This window comes from Crotalus tigris, unplaced genomic scaffold (assembly GCF_016545835.1).
Source record: "Crotalus tigris isolate CLP2741 ecotype Arizona unplaced genomic scaffold, ASM1654583v1 scf7180000017964.494433, whole genome shotgun sequence".
In the NCBI taxonomy this organism is placed as follows: Eukaryota; Metazoa; Chordata; class Lepidosauria; order Squamata; family Viperidae; genus Crotalus; species Crotalus tigris.
In genome coordinates this window covers 237437-255789 of record NW_024096747.1, presented here as the reverse complement: position 1 = coordinate 255789, position 18353 = coordinate 237437, and the positions used below count along the sequence as shown (strand labels likewise).

Sequence of the window (18353 nt, the reverse complement as noted above, 5' to 3'; positions counted from 1 at the left end):
TTGAGGCAGCTGGGGTCAACCAAGGCCAGTTTTGAATCAGAGCTGAAAAACACAAGGCAGGGGCATTTACACTGAGCTGGAGACGGGAGAATGATGACTTAGGGAGATATAACTGGTTTCTACTGGCAATGGGCCAAGCTGCAAGTTAGCCCTCTGTCTTCTTTCTTTTTAAAAACCTTTCTCCTCAGAAACCATTTCATTTAGATAACTACTTGGATATCTACCAGTGGCTTTAAAACATACCTTAGAATTTTAAAACGTTGGGCTCTATTTTTTTAATGAGCCCTTTATTTAAAAAATGCAAGATAGAACTCAAGGACCCTGGTTGAATTTTTTTTTTAATTGGCAGAACATTTTTATTATGCATTTTATTCATTTGATTAATTTATATTGTAATGCAAACTCTGGTTGTCTAAGATAAAATTTAAGAACTCAGAACAAAAAGTATCCAATTTTGTTTTAAAAAATCACATTTTTATTCTGTGTTAAAAACACACGGCTTTGTTAAAACATGCGGCTCTGTAAGCACACACAAACATACATGGCTACAGTAAGCAATTCCAGTCATCATTGAATTAATGTCCATCTCACAGCCTCCACAAACTTTCAACTTCCAAGTTTTTAGGGCTTTCTGAGAACCCACAGAGTTGGGGGCCAACCAGACCTTAGTCGTTTCACCTCTGGAACATTAGCATCGATGGCGCTTCTTCTTCTCTTCCTAGCCCCAAGTCTGAATCACAAAGCAGGTGGGATCACTGTGGCGGTCATGGAGGCAAATGGAGAGCCAGGTCACTCCAGGGCAGAAAGTGCAGGTGAAACACTGAGTGAATCTGAGCTGGAGAAGATCGGCCTGAGAAAACAGATTCCACGAGGGTCACTTTCCACCAAGATCAAGAAAATAAGGTAAAGTATTGCTAATCCTTACTAGCGGCACGAAGAATCAGGGAGCATGTTTTAGATTAGGAAAAGATGAATGAGAAAAGGCCTTGGGAAACATGGGGAAAGTAAGCTGTTGCTTCCGAATGACAGATGCTTGGAAGGAAATGATGACAGAATGCAGACGGTCCTCGATTTACCACAGTTCATGTAGTGACTGTTCAAAGTTACAAAGGCACTGAGAAAAGTGACTTATGACTGTTTTTCACACTTATGACCATTGTAGTCATGTCATAAAAATTTGGACGCTTGGCAACTGACTCATATTTATGACGGCTGCAGTATCCTGGAGTCATGTGCTTTTGCGACCCTCTGATAAGCCAAGTCAATGGGGAAGCCAGATTCACTTAACAACTGTGTTACTAACTTAACAACTGCAGTGATTCATTTAACAACTGTGACAGTAAGGGTGGCAAATAGGGCAAATTCACTTAACAAGTGTTTTGCTTAGCCACAGAAATGTTGGGCTCATTTATAGTGGTAAGTGAAGGACTACCTGTATTTCCACCCTCAGGACTAAGAAGACACGTTGCCCTCAACTCTGAGTGAACAAAAGAACAATATGCCAATGCTACAGCATATAAATGGTTTCTCCTTCATGAAACTCTTTGGTCTCTCTTTTATGTTTAGATGTTTGTGCTATTACATAGGTCAGGGATAGGCAACCAGGAATTCTGGGAGTTGAAGTCCACGAGTCATAAAAGAGCCAAGGTTGCCTACCCCTGACTTAGATGATCCAAAAAATCCCACCAATTCTCAAGACCTCCCTAATTTGGGGAAACCTTGCAGTTCATACAAACAGAAACTATTTCTGTAATACGTGGCTTGACCATGGAGTAGAGAAAACAAAAAACTGAATTGAGAGAGAAGTGTAAGTATCATGGAAGAGGGTATTGTTGACTGATTGAGAACAGAAAATTCCAATATGGTATTTCATGCTGCAACATTAGGCTCCAGGCTGTCCTCCCTAGAGAGTGTGCCTCAGAAAAAGAATCGCATGGCACATCCAAATATTTAGAGAGCTTGTATATAAGAGGAAGTGAGATGGGATTTTGGATCTATAGAAGATGTTTAGTGCTGTCTTGCAAGGCTTCTTCTGCCTGCAAACATTCAAACTTGTCAGATTTTTCTCATACATTATATATACATGCATATGCGTGTGTGTGTGTGTGTATGTATGTATATGCACCCACAAATATATACAATTGTATATATGTAAAACAATATACAATTTGTTTTACAAAGTTAAAAAATAAATCTGAAACTGTTAAATATTTCGTTCGCGTACAAATGATGAAGACACATGGTGATGATGAACAAACACTTTATTCTCTCTCTACAACAACCAAGCAAATGCAAAAGGCACGCAGACCTTTTTATATGGCCAGAAGCCCGGACAGTGTCAACCAATAGGAACAGAGCATTTTCTCGCCTTGCGCATGCGCACAAGGCTGGCGCCACTCTGTCTGGTCCCGGGCAGCTTTTGGAATGCCCGGGACCAATACAACGTCCTGAGCCTGCTTTTGCAGGCTCAGGACACAACACCCTCCCCCCTAGATGGAACATACTTTGCATATACACAGGTACATCGTGCACTGGGAAAGGCCAAATACAGTTGCATTATTCAAATGCAAAAAATGTGAAATACACGAGTCTGCGCACAGGCACCCCTTCAATCTTTATTAACACAAATAAATGTATCCGAAATCAAAATAATGCAAAATAATCTAACCCCGAATTACTCCCTTCATTTAGGGCCTCATAAGAAGGTCCCTCAGGATTTGACAGCAACCTCACAAAGTCTCTCAGATGTTTGGGTGGGCACTTGGCCCGCTGCGACCTTCTAAGGCCCAGAGAGATTGCCTGGCCACCTGCTCGCCTAACAGGCTAGGCAGGTCAGGATGTTGCTGCCCTAAATATCCAGGTGACCCTGGTGAGGGTGCCTAGCCTACCTGCTCACCTACCAGGCTAGGTAGGCCAGGACTTTGCTGCCCCAAGTACCCGGTTGACCCACCCAGCTGCTGACTGGCTGGACTCTCTGAGTCCAACCCAGAATACCTTGGAGGGGTGGAAGTCCCCGAGTCCACAATGGACCCCTCTTGGGAACACTGTCCCTCAATCCCAAGGCCAGCATATGGAGAGGTCTGGGTAGCGGAAGTGCCCCAGTAGTCCCTAAGCACATGCCAGAGGTGCCAGAGTCAGGAGCCGCCTCCATGGCAACCCCCTTTACTGGTGACTTCCTCTTGGGAGCAATTGATGAATTATGCAAGCGCCCTTGATGGAATTCCTTTTCTCTTGCTGTTTGTGATTTATGTGGATACCCCCGGTCAGTCACCCTGTCTGAAGCACTATCTGTCATATTTGAGTATTGTGGATACCCCCAGTGTGACTCCCTGTCTGGAATAATTGTGGATGTGTGGGATGACCCCCTATCCAGTGAATTCCTCTTTGGAGCACTTGTGGAACCTTGAGATGAATCCCAAACAGCCTCAGCAGCAGCTAGTGAGGGCCTGTTAGGCCTGGGAACCTGTGACTCAGAATGCATATTATGGTCCTCCTCCCCCCACAGAGCAGAGCCAGGAGAGAAGGGTGGCAGTCCAGTCTCCAACACAGTTGGTCTATGTGTCTGCGAAAAATGGGCCGTCACCCAAGGCAACTTCGTATAACAACGGCCAAGAGACTTTGCAGACCACAGCTATGACCCAGAGATGTCCAGGCCCATAGTTTCTTGCCCAAACCAGATCGCCCACCGGGAGTCTCCTAGGTGCCTGCGGTTGGGACACCTGTGAATCCATTCGGTCAGGGTGCAGCCTGTCCAGTTTAGTGATGAGGCGGCGACCCCAGCAGAGTTCAGCAGGGCTCTTCCCTGTGGCTGTGCATGGTGTGGTGTGGTGTGCAAGAAGGAAATCTGCTAACCTGTGATGCCTGTTACCGTAAGTCAATTTCTTGAGAGCATCTTTGGTGGTGTGCATCATTCTCTCTGCCAAGCCATTGGAAGATGGATGGAAGGGAGCCAACGTTGCCTGCCGGATCAGGTTGGCCTGAAGGAAAGCCTGGAACTCAAAAGATGTAAATTGAGAGCCATTATCAGAAACCAGGACATCTTGAAGTCCGTGTGATGCAAAAATTCCTCTCAACACCTGGATGGTCCTGGCAGTAGTAGTGGAGGAAACAGGAACAACCTCTAGCCACTTGGAATGGCTATCAACAACAACCAGGAAGAATTGCCCCTGAAAGGGCCCAGCGTAATTTATATGCACCCTAGACCATGGGGTTTGAGTTTCCTCCCACCTATGTACTGGGGCCTGAAGCATTTCAAGCCGTGACTGTTGGCACAGCTGGCACCTGTGCACCTGAGCCTCGAGAGCTTTATCAAGCCCAGCCCATCAAAGATGGCTGTGCGCAAGCGCTTTCATCCTGACAATTCCAGAATGTCCCTCATGCAGAGACATCAAGATTCTAGACCTCAATGAGGCTGGGATAACTACCCTGCTACCCCATAACAGGCAACCCTTGAAAGTGGAAAACTCATGCTTTTTGTGCCAGAAGCTTTGGAACTCAGTATCTGGGCACTTGTCAGGCCATCCTGATAACACCCATGTCAGCACGTGTGTAAGCGTGTGATCAGTGGCAGTTTCTGCAGCCACGTCCCTAGCATTGAGGGGAGATTCAGGCAACTCCTGAATGGAGAGAATATTGATGGCAGGAGCAGGGTCTGCTTCTACCTGTTTTAAAGGTAATCTGTTTAGGCCATCTGCATGGCCCATTTCTTTTCCATGTTTGTGAACTAGAGTGTAGTCATATGCTGACAGGAAAATGGACCATCTCAGCATACGAGGAGAAATGATCTGCAGTGTCTGTTTCTTGGTGGTAAACAAACCCAGCAGAGGCTTATGGTCTGTATAGACCGTGAAGTGGCGGCCATATAAGAAATCATGGAATTTCTTTATGCCAGCCACTATGGCCAAGGCTTCTCTGTCAATCTGAGCGTAATTCCGCTCTGCAGATGACAGAGTCCTTGAGTAATAGGGCACAGGGACTTGTGTCCCATCAGCCTTCAGATGGCTAAGTACAGCTCCCACCCCATAAGGAGATGCATCGCATGCGATGCATACAGGCAATTGCTCATTGAAATGTGCTAAAACAGCATTTGAAGTGAGCAAGGCCTTAACCTCATTGAAACTCCTGTCATGGACTTTAGTCCACTGCCATGGAGCCTGCTTGTCTAAGAGCCTATGTAATGGCTCTGCAGCCTTATGTGGAAGAAATGCATGGTAAAAAATTTAAGAGCCCCAAGAAGGCTTGCAGCTCACTCTTGGACTTGGGGCTTGGGGCCTGTTGAATAGCTTGTAGTTTAGCTTCAGCAGGGTGAATGCCTTGGGCATCAATCCTGAAACCTAAGAAGTCAGTGGAAGTGAATCCTATCTTGCATTTATCCTGCTTCAGCTTAAGGCCTGCTTTTCGAAAACGAATCAAGACAGCCCTTAACCTTTCTGCTAAACTTTGAGATGACTCCCCAGCGATGAGGACGTCATCAAAGTAGGGACAGACCCCAGGAATACCTCGAAGTGTGCTCTCCATGACACTTTGGAATATTCACCCCAAATTGCAGTCTTTTGACCTTGAAGTCTCCTCTGTGAGTTACAATCGTCTGGGCCTCTGCAGATGCCTCATCAACAGGTAGCTGTTGATAAGCCTGTGCCAGGTCCAGCTTCGCAAAAATGCGCCCTCCCTTGAGGGAGGCCAGGATGTGGCTTACAACAGGGACTGGATAAGCATGCTGTTGCAACGCCTTATTCAGTGTACACTTGTAGTCTGCACATATACTCATTTCCCCATTAGCCTTTAGGTGTTACTATGGGGGTTTCCCATGGACTAGAATCCACAGGTTCTAAAATGCCTTGCTGGAGCAATTTGTCCAGCTCAGCATCTATTTTACCTTTGAGGGCAAAAGGTACCCTCCTAGACTTGACCCTGATGGGTGTGATAGTTGGGTCTAACCATAGCGCAGTGGGGGGCCCCTTGTAGGATCCTAGCTCTGAACTAAACACATCTGCAAACTCCTTGCAGACTTCTGCAAGGCTCAATGTTTGCAAATGGTGCAGCCAGTTACCTGGATTCCCAAAGCCTCGAACCAATCGAGTCCAATAAGACTCGTACGTTCACCCACAACTACCACCACATCTAGGGGACCTTCAAAATCCTTATGCTGTACTCTAAGGGTGGCCTCCCCCTTAACACACACCACAGAATTCTGAAAATCAGTGAATATTAAATTTGATGGCCTGAGTTTAACTCGGCCACTGCTGCTACATATCCTTTTGAATGTGTTAATTGAAATAATTGAGAGAGCGGACCCAGTGTCCAACTCCATTGATAAGGGAACCCCTTGCAACCTTACGTTAATGGAAAGTTTCTTCTTAAGGGGCTTGTGTCTCCCTGTCCTCAGAATACTCCTGCGTGATGCACAGAAACCCACCCTATGTTGGTTGGAGACCCTGGTACCTTTCAGACGCAATTCTTCTCGCTGTTGTACCTTCTGGTGACCCAAACAGACGGATGCGATGTGGCCTTGTCTGCCACACGCCCTGCAAATGGTGAAGCGGAACCTGCAGTCAGCTTGCTTGTGGTGTCCTCTGCATCCGAAGCATTGAAGAGATGCTGGGGCCTTGTCTGGATGTCCCTTCTGCCTCCTTTCAGCTGGCTGATGAAGTCTGTCCACCTCCTCTTCAGGATCCGCTTCCGATCCTTCTCGAGTGTCCTCTTGATGGATGGTAGCTGTGTCTGGAGGGTTCCTGGTGAGCCGTAAGGCCTTCACAGCCCCGCCTGCTGCTTCCTCAGCTGCCACCTCTCATAGCGCATCTTGGAGGAAAACATCTTCTCTTGCAAAAATCTTCTGTTGTAAGTCTCTACTCCTCAAACTGCATACAAAGCGATCTCTCAGCCTCTCTTCCAGATCCTTGAACTCACAAGGCTTGGCTGCTTGCCTTAAGGCCGCAATAAAGTCCGCAGCAGATTCACCCAGCCTCTGGTCTCTCTGCTCGAATGCGTGTCTCCAAGCAATGACAGATAACTTTGGCTGGAAGTGTTCCTTCAACATTTTCTTCAAGTCAGTATATGTTACTGACTCCAGAGGTGCAGGGGCCACCAGATTCTCTGCGACGTCAAAAGCTTCTTGTCCACAAGCACACAAAAGAGTTGCTGCCTTCAGGCCACCTTCTCTTATCTGATTTGCTCTGAAGTAGTTCTCCACCCGTGCTACGTAGGAATTCCATCTCTCTGGGTGTGAGACATCGAAATCAGACAAGCGGCTAATCTTAGATATCATAAACTTTGCGATTTTCACCAATCGCTTCCTGTGCAAGCTGCTGTTTGGGGAAAGGGTCCTTTAGCCGAGCTCACCCTCCAGCAATGCTGTACTGGCAGGCTGGGAGGCTGATTTAGACGCCGTCTTCCCCTCTTCAGGACTTCCTGGGTAAGTCTTTAAATCTTTTGTTTCAGCTTGCAAAGGATCCCACCTTCGTCGCCAGTGTTGTATACTTCGTTCGCATGCGAATGATGAAGACACATGGCAATGATGAACAAATACTTTATTCTCCCTCTAAAAACAACCAAGCAAACGCAAAAGGCACGCAGGCCTTTTTATATGGCCAGAAGCCCAGACAGTGTCAACCAATAGGAACAGAGCGTTTTTGCGCCTTGCGCATGCACACAAGGCTGGCGCCGCTCTGTCTGGTCCTGGACAGCTTTTGGAATGCCCAGGACCAATGCAATGTCCCGAGCCTGCTTTTGCAGGCTCAGGACACAACAGAAACAATATACTGTAGAAAAAAGAAAGAAAAAGAAAAAGTTGTTTTAAAACAATAGAAAGAAAAAAACTACTTAAAGAAGCAACTTCAAACTTCTTTTTTGCAGTTATAGCCAGATTCGAAAGCTTCCCCCCCCCATCCGTCTAAATTAGATAACATGGTTCCCTTGTCCCCATATCCAACTCATATTAATCAGTAAATTAAGGGTATGTAGTAACTGCTTTCTCCCTCTACATTAAATAAGATATTTTGGCCTGTTTTGCCTCAACCATCACTGCAGTTTTGTGTCTCTCTCAAAGGAACCTTCCGGTATTCCACAAAAGAAAGTAGCCTTGAAAGGACTTGAGGTAGACATTTCTTGACTTTCTTCATGTACTTCTTTACATTTTATTGGTGATATTTCATTGCTTCTCATTGCTGCCTAAAAGGTCTGGAAAAGTATGTTGGATTTTATGTGAAGAGATGAAGCTGCCAATGGTGGAAGTGTCTATATGGGCCAGCACCTGAAAACTAGCACTGCTCGGTTCCTTTCCTCCCCCCTCTCCACATTTTAATGTGATTTTTGGTATTGTAGCTAACTATTTTTTGCCAAACACTGGAGCAAAACCTTGCCTAACAGCTGCATGCTCTGTTGCACTTTTAATAAATAATAAAAAAGGGGGCAGAAAGGTTGTGGCCATTTGTTGCACACAACTAGTTAGCAGTAGGTGGAGCGGCTCCACCTCTGCTTTTAGCCATCAAAATGTCCAGAATTTCAATATTTGCAACTCTGGAATTTGATCTTTTTACTGCAGCATAATGTGGCACAGCCATTGTGTTTTTTCTTCTTGAGTGTACATCTATGATAGATCCTGGGAGTGATGCAGAAGTTTACCTCATGATATGAACAGATTCCCAGTTCTTTCATTGCTCCACGTCCCTCAAGGTCCGTGTAAGTTCAAGAGTCTGCTTTCCTCTTGCCTTTGTCCACCTCTTTTCCAGATGCTCAGGATCAACCGCAAAGAGCTTGCTATTTCGGTTCCTGCCCATCCTTAGCTGGTTGCCACGCTACCCAGTCAAAGAATGGTTACTAGGGGACATCACGTCAGGATTCAGTGTGGGAATTATGCATCTCCCACAGGGTATGTTATCTGAGATCTTCTTGTGAGTCCTGGGAGAAAGTAAAATATCCTCTGACCAATTATTGGCCCTGCACACATTTGAGAAGAGAACAAGAGTTGTATAAGTAATCTTGCTGTGTCATTGCCATCTGCTTTTCAAAATACCACTTGCCCCCTTTTTGCTTATTTATTTATCAGAGAGAGGTTCTGGGCAGTGCACAATATAATCAATAACATTAACATTCAGATCAGAATAATTTAAGATTAAAAAGTTTAGAAGTATACAAATACCATTATAAAATTACAAAATTCCAAGATGGGGGCTTAGCATTTGTTACTACAGGTGAGTGGGGGGGAGTGTCTCAAGGCTGTGTGGTCCCCCACGCAAGGCTGCACAGCCAGGTTTTGACCCCTTTGCAAAAGGTTAGAAAATTGGGGGCTTTCCTTGCCTTTGGTGGCCAGCTGTCCCACAAAGAAGGGGCGGTGGCAGAGAAAGCCCTCTTCCTTGATCCTGCCAGTTGGAATTCTCTGACTGATGAATTCTCTTCCCCTGGACTGGACTTTCCCAAATAATTTTTGATGCTAAAGCTATAGTAATCAATGAATGCTAAGTAGAAATAGGCACAGAAAAGAAGTTGGAAAGCTGTAGCCTGGCCCTGCCGAATTTCACTGTCAAAATTCAATAACTATATGATTGACTTCAGCAGGATGAACTTAGCTTGGTTTTTATAGAAATCGTAGGAAGCCTCTGGACACAAACCTTCGCACATCATGCCCTCTTGCTTTCTCTCCACAGTGACTTAAATGGTTACTATCAAAACCTGAATTACTTCTAAATTTCCACATTGAGATTTGGGCCATTTGGAAGAGGCTTTTTAAGGATGAAAATGACAGCAATCTGCTTTCCAGATGCTTTCTGTTCTCATTTCTACAATCAACCACATCAGATCTAGGAATCTGATAAACCTAGAAGTCCCAACCTTCCTTATTCTTCTGGTAAGGGCACCTGTAGCTTCCCAGGTGGTTATAGAATCAAATTGTACCTCATTATCCTGGGAGAATGTCCACTTCCGCTGTAGGAAAACCTACTGAAAATCTGTCTTGGTTTTTGCGTCATTATGCTTTGAAAGAATGGAACTGAGTTGCTTAAGGGAAAAATCCTTGACAAAAAATGTATTTAATGCAGATGTAAGGCGTGTTGATCTGGGGCTTATGAGAATTGTGGTTCAAACATCTGGAAAGGCAGCATTGCCTAGTCTTGTCCAAAGTATTTGAGACACATTAGCAAGTTGGTGGAAAATTACAGGAGGAGGCCATAAATGTTTCCCACACAAGTGCTTGATGGGTGAATAAAACTAGAATAAATGAAATAGAAACGAAGTGTTAATGACATGTGTGGTAACTTCCACTTCTATTTCTCCAAGGTTTGGCATATGCACTCCTAGCAGGGCTGCCTCCAGTCCATGGTTTGTATTCGTCCTTCTATCCAGTTCTGCTGTATTTCTTATTTGGGACATCCAGACACATCTCTGTTGGTAAGCAGAGAATACTAATTTACATGCCTGATGGGATCACATTTACTAGAGGCAGAACACCAATGGCACCACCAGTGACAAATCATAGAACTAGAATTCATAATTTTGGGAAGCCCCCAAAAGACTTGTGGAAAGACTATCAAAGAAAGCACTTATTTAAACAACTGGAAACCGTAACTGCAGAGACATCCTTTTTAGACTCCATTTTTTAAATGTGATGCATTTTCCAATTGGCTGACACAGTACTTTTTCCAAGTTAGCAGAAAAAGCTTTTCAAGGAGAAGAGCAGTAGAGGGAAAGTGAGGAGAGCCAGCAACAGCAGGAAGAAGAAGGGAGGGAGGGGAGGTTGAAACAAATGATAGCACAGAAGGAAGATGAAGCAGCAGGACCTTCAAAGTGCTTTGTTTCCCCCCCCCCTTAATTTGGCAGTACCTAAACATAACACTGAATACCACATCTCTATTAACACATTTTGCAGCACAGATTTATTTATTCGCCCAATGGATATATGCCTGTTGTATCATATTATGGTTATTAACATGGTCTAGGAAAATGGACATCCTTTCCAAAATCTTTGAATCAGAAGAAGAGATTAAAAAGGTTCTCTCAAACCTTGGATGTCTTCCCACAGGTCCATTTGCTGTCATTTCTGGGATGTTGGGAAGTATGACAGAGTCACTAGAACCAAATGGAAAATATCTGGAAGTGATCATTGGCACCAATAAAACATTTGTCAATGAGGCCCGGAGGGATGCAGCCCGAGTTGAGCTGGTAGCTGCAGTCACCTGCTTAATGGGTCTGTTCCAGGTAAGAGGGAGATAAAACATGCAGTAAAAACCTGGTTGTGTAAGCTGAATCAATATCTAAAATCTGAAAGTAAGAAATATTGAATTTGCTTTAGTTCCAAGGCTGAAAGTGTTGGTCTTACTGTTATTAGGCAGGATGAGGTAGCTGTAGTTAATGTGGACAGTGGTGTGGATATGTTGGAAGGCAGCTATTTGCAGAGCAAATTAACAAAAAATGAGGAAGTCAATAGGAATAAAAGAGAAGAATGAACATTAGGGTGCATATGCAGAGAATAGTAAAAAGTGAAAAATGCCATCTCCTGCATAGTTAATAAGTGTGTGTTCTAAGGGCTGCTGATTGCCCATTGTGAGTGACTGGGTAGGTACTTTCCACTAAATAAACAGTCTGTAACTGAATTTTAAAAATAGCTTGATCCCAGGGAGCACAATGGCTTCCAAATTATTGAAAGTTGGGCTTTCCTGCTTAGCAATAGTTAAGCATTTGTTCTGCTTTCAGGTCATTAGCTCTCTGGGCTAATGATGACTTAAGAAAAATGCACTAGACAATCCTGGGAGAGTTTTGGTTCAGCAGGTGTAACTTCACCAATGATCTATTTTTAGGTTGCCCTTGGCCTGCTGCAGTTTGGATTTGTGGCCACCTATCTTTCGGAGCCCTTGGTGCGAGGCTACACCACAGCTGCTGCTGTCCATGTGCTGGTTTCCCAGCTAAAATACGTCTTTGCCATCAGCCTGGAAGAGAAATCTGGACCGTTGTCACTGATCTATGTAAGCACAGGTAGAACACCCAGACGTTGTGTTTTCATCAGTATTCTTGTGTCTTCAAATTATAACTTCCTCTATCTTGTTATTTTCCCACAGACTTTTGTGGAGATTTGCTCAAAATTACCTGGAACTCATATTGGTACTTTGATGACTGCCTTGATCTCCATGGTTGCCCTTTTGCTCATTAAGCTACTCAATGACAAATTGGATAAGAAGCTTCCAGTACCTATCCCCACTGAACTCCTCACGGTAACTTATTGGATGATGCTCCAAGAATATTGGCTTGTTTTTTTCCCCTAAAATGACAGTGGAACAACAATATAACCAGTAGTGCAGAAGTCATGACATAATCTTTTAAATCTGTTAAAATTACAAGAAAAAAACAAACTAGCATATTATCCCCAAAATACCCCACAAAAATCTAATTATTAAAACAAGACAAAAACTTGAAAGAAATAAAATTATTGGCATTATACTCAGCGGAAGGTGAATGTTAGCATCCTTTGTAAGAAAAATGCACCATAGTTTGGCTGCCACCAGCCTAAAAAGTTATGTCTAATGTGATTTACACAGCTACCCATTTCACAAGTGCAACATGACAGGTGCCAGAGGCGGCACTCAGAGCCCTCTCTGTGGGCACGTGCGCCGTCGCCCCAGTCCTAGGCCTTCAGCTGGCTTTGATAAAACCTTTTCACTTTAGGCCTCCGCCACAATGTGCAAAAAAAAAAAAAAAGGTTCAATCAGTCAATTTCAACTTCTCATGGGAAAAAAAATGATCTTGCAAAATTGGAATTGATTGATTTAACTTTTTAGTCGCACCCAGTCTGCTGTTACCACCCCAGCCACGCCCACCCAATGGGCCACACCCACCCAATGAGCCACACCCACCTGGCACCCGAAGATGCATAAGTGGGTGTTAGGTTGCAGTTTGGGCACTCGGTCTCTAAAAGATTCGCCATCACTGCCCTATATTGACATATATTCAATAGTGGAAGAATGAAAATATTTTACTCTTTAGCCGTGTGTTTAATAATTATCCCCTACTGCCACATAAAAGTACAGTTGAAAAATGATGTTAAGTCTTTCGGTAGCCACAAGTGGACCTGGTTCTCACTTTACACATGTCTGCTCTAGATATGAATTTCCATGCCAGCATCCAGAAGCCCTCCTGATTTCAAGATTCTCTTTGGGAAAAATGTTAATGGCTGGGATGGTTTTTTAGTTGGAGTTAAAAAAAAGAGAGAGCAATCATTGGAAGGAATTTGTTTCCAAGCAATTCTAGGAAGGAATTAGAATTAGCTCCATCCCTTCTATTACTTTGTGGCAGAGAGGAATACGAATTTTATTCTGTTTCCTAGGAAGAAATAAACTCTCTTCATTGAAAGAAGATTTTATTTTTTAAAGAAACAAACACAGGAGAAATTGAAAGAGTTGGGAACAAAGATTTTAGAGAGCTTGTTCTGAAAACCTGGGTCTCAATTCCTGAGCATTCAGCTGTGCTTGATTTTAATCAAAAGATCAAGGGTTTTGGTGAGCTGCCATCTTGCTGAACCGTCTGCTGCTAAAAATAAGAGACTGACAGTTAATTAATGGATAATGTTATTTAGTTTAGGTAATTTCCTCTGTTAAAAAAATCTCTGTGAGATTTAAGTTACATAATGGCTTTTTCTTATGAACTTTTTATTAAATTATATATACTGCTGCTTTATTGTTGTTATGGTTCATCACATCATCAGCCAGATGTTCAGATTGGATTTGGTAATTTTGTCCACCTATCGAGTCCTTCCCAAGGATGTGGGATAGGCAGATGTTGATGTTTGATGGTGTTACAGATATCATCGCAGCTTATAAAGTATTCTGAGTAAAACTGCCTTTTGCAATTGACTGGTGATGAATTGGTTAGTGACAATGATGTTTTATTTGTTATTATTATTGTAATAAAATAGAATTATATTTGGGTTTTTTTCATGACAACAATTTACCAGTTTATATACTCTTTTTAAAAGAACTCAAGATTAAAACAAAACGAAATGAAAAACTAAGCTGACAGATTTTGTAAACTGAAAGATCACTGTATTGAAAGAAAATTCTTCAATAGAGTCCAATCCAAGCTGAGAATAAGCAAAATGGAGACTGCTTTAGAAAGAAGGTTGCAGTTTATTGAAGAGGAGAGCCAGACAGAAAGATGGCTCTGGGAAAGCTGACCACATGTAGTAGGAAGTGGTGGGTTTTTATACCTTCTTGAGTTTTTGTTTGGAGTTGTTCCTGTGGCATGAACTTTGACTTGAGTCTGAGTGTTCCTTTCTGGTATTCTGATGATGGTGGGTTAATCCTATTATGTCCCAAAGGTCATATCCTGCTTCCCTGGGGCTGTGGCTGATGATTGTTGGATTTTTTTCGTGTGAGGGATTGTTGATTCTAGGGATCTTTGTCTTTCTAATCCAAGCTTCCTGGCTCCAATCTTTCTGTCAAGATTATCACATCTGCATTTCTGCAGACTTGGTTTCTGTTTGGGGCAGAGAGTCTTGGGGGAGGGATGTTTCTGCTTTTAAGATCCTTTGGGGAAATATATTCTGCTTTTAAGATCCTTTGGGGAAATATATTCTGCCTTTTTAATATTTCCTAAAATATTTCTTTCTCTGGATTCTTCCCACAACTGCAATGCCTCTGTGGTCAGCAGCCATTGGTGCTGCATTTTCAGAGTCCCATTTCTGAAATCAAAAAGAAAAGGGCTAGAGTGCTGCAATGGCTGAGTCTCCTCCGCTCTTATTATGCATCTGAGGAACACCTAGATCAACCTTCCCCAATCTAGTGGTCTTTAGAGATCTTTATACTAGCTGACATTTGGGAAATTCTGGCCCAACAGATAAGAAGGAGGCCATCCCATTAGAGACATTGCAACCTATTAAATTCCTTCATCTGTGCCATTCCTGAGTATCATTAAATTACAAAAGAAAATTTTGCCTCCCCGCCTTCTTTTTTTCAGATTATTGTCTCCACGGCAATCTGCTATGGTGCCAGCCTGAACAACAAATTTGGGGTTAGTGTTGTGGGTGATATTCCTAAGGGGTAAGTGTTTCATGCTGCTTCCCCAAATCCACTGGTCTCAGAGCCATAATATGTCAGATTAATTGATTTCATTTGGGCTGCACAAAATGGAGGTTCCCTTCCTGTTTGCTGAATACCCAGAACATAGCATATAAGCTATATATATTGTGTATATATGTGTTATATGTATGTATGGGTAGATATATACTTCCTTTTGAGAACAGGCAACAGAATTCTATTTTTAATGTGATCCAGTGTGCTCACAGAAAAAAAATGACAATAAAGGTTATCTTTTTTTGTCTTAATTTCCCAGCCTGGGAAATCACGTGTTCCTCTCTCGTTTTGCCTTGTGCTACCTGTACATCAGTATTGCCTTGTGGCATCTATGTTTCCTTACTGTAGATTGAGATCTCCTGAAGCCCCCAATGGAAGCTGGTTTGGGCAGGTGATAGGGAATGCTTTTGCCATTGCTATTGTTAGCTATGTCCTTTGCATCTCCCTTGGGAAAATCTTTGCCCTCAAGTACGGTTATAGTGTGGACAGCAGCCAGGTAAGACATTTGTTATGCTTTCATTATCTTGGCTTCCTGGCTTTTTTCCCCCTCCCTCTTTGCCTTGATTTTATTTTCTTTCTTGATTGTCTTGTCCACTATCTATCTATTCCTGTTACAGGTAGTCCTCAATTTACAACCAGTTGCTTAGCAATGGTTCAAAGTTATGAAGGTCACTCCAAGGAATAGCAACAACCCAGCTCTGAAATTTCAATGACTCACATACGCGCACACACACGCACACGCACACACACACACACACACACACACACACACCTGCAGTACCATGACTGCAGATCAGGCACTCAGCAACTGGTCTGAATTTATGGTTATTTGCATCATCCTGTCAAAACCTGGCATTTACAGTCCAGTTTTCGCCCAAACTGCTCCATAACAAATCATTGATTCACTTAACAATTGTGGTGCTTGCTTAAACAACTGCAGCAAACTGCTTTACGACTGCAGTTTACTTAACAACTGCCACAAAAACTATTGTAAAATCAGATTAGTCACCCGGGTGACCCATGTTATAACTATTGTGATTTACGGCAGTAATGGGCAGGCTCCATTAAAGTCCTAAGTCGAGAACTACCTGCGCTGTACTTCTGAGTCGAGGGATGGGCATACAGCCATCCCAAAGCCTCTTCCAAACTTTTTTCCCCCTCTCCAAATAAAGAAACACACATTGACTTCTTCTTAACTCTCTTGCAGGAACTGATAGCCTTGGGACTCAGTAACGTCATGGGTAGCTTTTTCCATTGCTACAGCATCAGCTGCTCCATGTCCCGCTCCCTAATACAAGAAAGCGCAGGAGGACACAGTCAGGTAAAGGCCAGTTAAGCCTGTAGCCTTTTTCTGATAGGAGGAAGGAATTGTGCAGAAATTGAAATCAATCAAATGGATGGACAGCAGAACAGACCTGCAGAGAGCTCAGTGGGAACTAATTGAAAGGCATGCTGGGATAGATGAGTTCACTCTGATGAATGCAGTGGTGCAGTTAGCTTTAGAAATCACATCAATTAGTCTTGCAGTGGACTGAGGGAGGGCTTGTTTATCCCGAGAAGATAATTGTACTTATATTATGAAATATAATAAGCTACTTACATTTAGGGTAATTTTTTTTAGTGTTTTTCCGAGTGGCTCATGAATTTGCTCACAAATATTAAGCAACCTTGAATATGCTACTGGAATTAATATGAAGTTCAAATCTTTATTTTATCAATATTCCCTCTGAATGCATGAGACAAATAACTTATTGAGGGCTGTTTGCTTTCCTGCTTTCAAAAAAAACCCCAGTATCCACCATGACCACAAAAGTGGTCAGTTTTCTACAGATCTTTTGGCACTATGACTGCCTCTATCTCCAGACTGCTCAGACAATTGGAGTCTGAGCAAGGCCAAGCAAATAATAAAAGTAAATATGTCTTGAACTGAGACAGACACCCACTGACTGTGGATAAATATATGCAGTTTTCTGAAAGCGATATGGAAGGAGTTTTCCATTTACTTCCTTTTTTCTTTTTACTTTCCAGGTGTAGTATCACAAATTGTGAGATTTAGAAAGTAAATCTTGGAGATCATCTTGTCCAACCTCCTATCCAGTGCAGGAATCAATTATTTCAGCATCCCCCTCGGTTGGCCATCTCATTCCTTTTGAAATCCCTAGCAAAAGAGAGTCTACCGCCCCTCAAGTCAGTCTGTTCCAGTGCTGAACAGCTCTCGCTCTTAGGAATTTTTCCTGATGTCCAGCTAAAATCACTTTTTAAATGTATTCTTTCTTTTCTTGTCTTAAGGAACATCTCTGAACAATTCTGCCCTGTATTCTATATGACAGCTCTTCTGATATTTGAGCTCCTCTTGCAGCCTCCTTTTCTCCAGACTAAGCACACCCATTGCCTCCAACCATTCCTCATAGGTTCTTCCTTCTGAGACCCTTATCATCATGGTTGCTGTCCTTTAGACTCACTTCAGTTGTCCATATACCTCCTAAAATGCAGTAACCAGGATGCAACATTCTCAGAGGAGATGTCAATATTCCATCCAAGATATTCTAGTTTATGGTCTACCCAGTGGTGGGATTCAAATATGAGAACAACCAGTTCTCTGTGTGGATGCTGCTTCCGGAAGTCCATTCTGGGCCTGGGCAACAAAAAAATTAGCTACCAATTCTGCTGAAGTGGTGCGAACTGGCTGAATTCCACCATTGAGTCTATCCAAAACAGAGTCAAGAAGATTGATTCCTCTACATTTTCACATTTCACTGTTTCAGCCTAATATTGGTATGTGTGTATATGTATGTTTGCAGCTATATCACACTATTTGCTTACGTTCACATTGTGTTACATTCAGATCCCGTCTCATGTAGCACTGCCACATCCAATATTCATACCTTAGACATTTTCTACCAAAATATAAGACTTTATCATCAACTATGCTGATAACCATCTATTAAATCCTTGGTTCGCGTGCAAATGATGAAGACACATGGTGACAACTAACAATGCTTTATTTTCCTACTCCAACTCCAAGCAAAGAGCAAAAGGCACGTAGGCCTTTTTATAGGGCTTGAAACCCAGACAGAGTGAACCAATAAGAGTTCTTCTTTCTTCGCGCCTTGCGCATGCGCACAAGGCTGGCGCCACTCTGTCTGGTCCCAGTCAGCTTTTAGAATGCCCGGGACCATTTGCAACAATTCTGGGCCTTCTGAGTTTCCTCATCAGGCCCAGGACACAACACCCCTCCCCCCTGGATAGAACACACACAATTCCAAATTTCTTTACAATAATAATAAAATAAAATAATAGTCT

The 18353-nt window shown here is 43.0% G+C and overlaps 1 protein-coding gene and 1 long non-coding RNA gene across 5 annotated transcripts in view; one reads left to right on the top strand and one right to left on the bottom strand.

Annotated features, from left to right (window-relative positions):
- The window catches only part of SLC26A6 (solute carrier family 26 member 6), a 61864-nt gene that overhangs the window by 9817 nt on the left and 33694 nt on the right, over positions 1–18353 (top strand). For all 4 annotated transcript variants that reach the window (XM_039345585.1, XM_039345584.1, XM_039345582.1 and 1 more), the window contains exons 2-10: positions 723–903; positions 8727–8866; positions 10270–10380; positions 11012–11187; positions 11787–11951; positions 12045–12197; positions 14935–15017; positions 15399–15546; positions 16258–16371. In XM_039345585.1, the coding sequence (XP_039201519.1) occupies positions 767–903; positions 8727–8866; positions 10270–10380; positions 11012–11187; positions 11787–11951; positions 12045–12197; positions 14935–15017; positions 15399–15546; positions 16258–16371 (1227 nt within the window). In that variant the 5' untranslated portion in view covers positions 723–766. The remainder of the gene's footprint in view (positions 1–722; positions 904–8726; positions 8867–10269; positions 10381–11011; positions 11188–11786; positions 11952–12044; positions 12198–14934; positions 15018–15398; positions 15547–16257; positions 16372–18353) is intronic.
- On the bottom strand, positions 453–8774 carry LOC120308911. Its single transcript, XR_005556956.1, has 2 exons — positions 8620–8774; positions 453–850 (listed from the first exon to the last, which is right to left on the bottom strand). It is a non-coding gene; the product is annotated as an uncharacterized LOC120308911 (long non-coding RNA).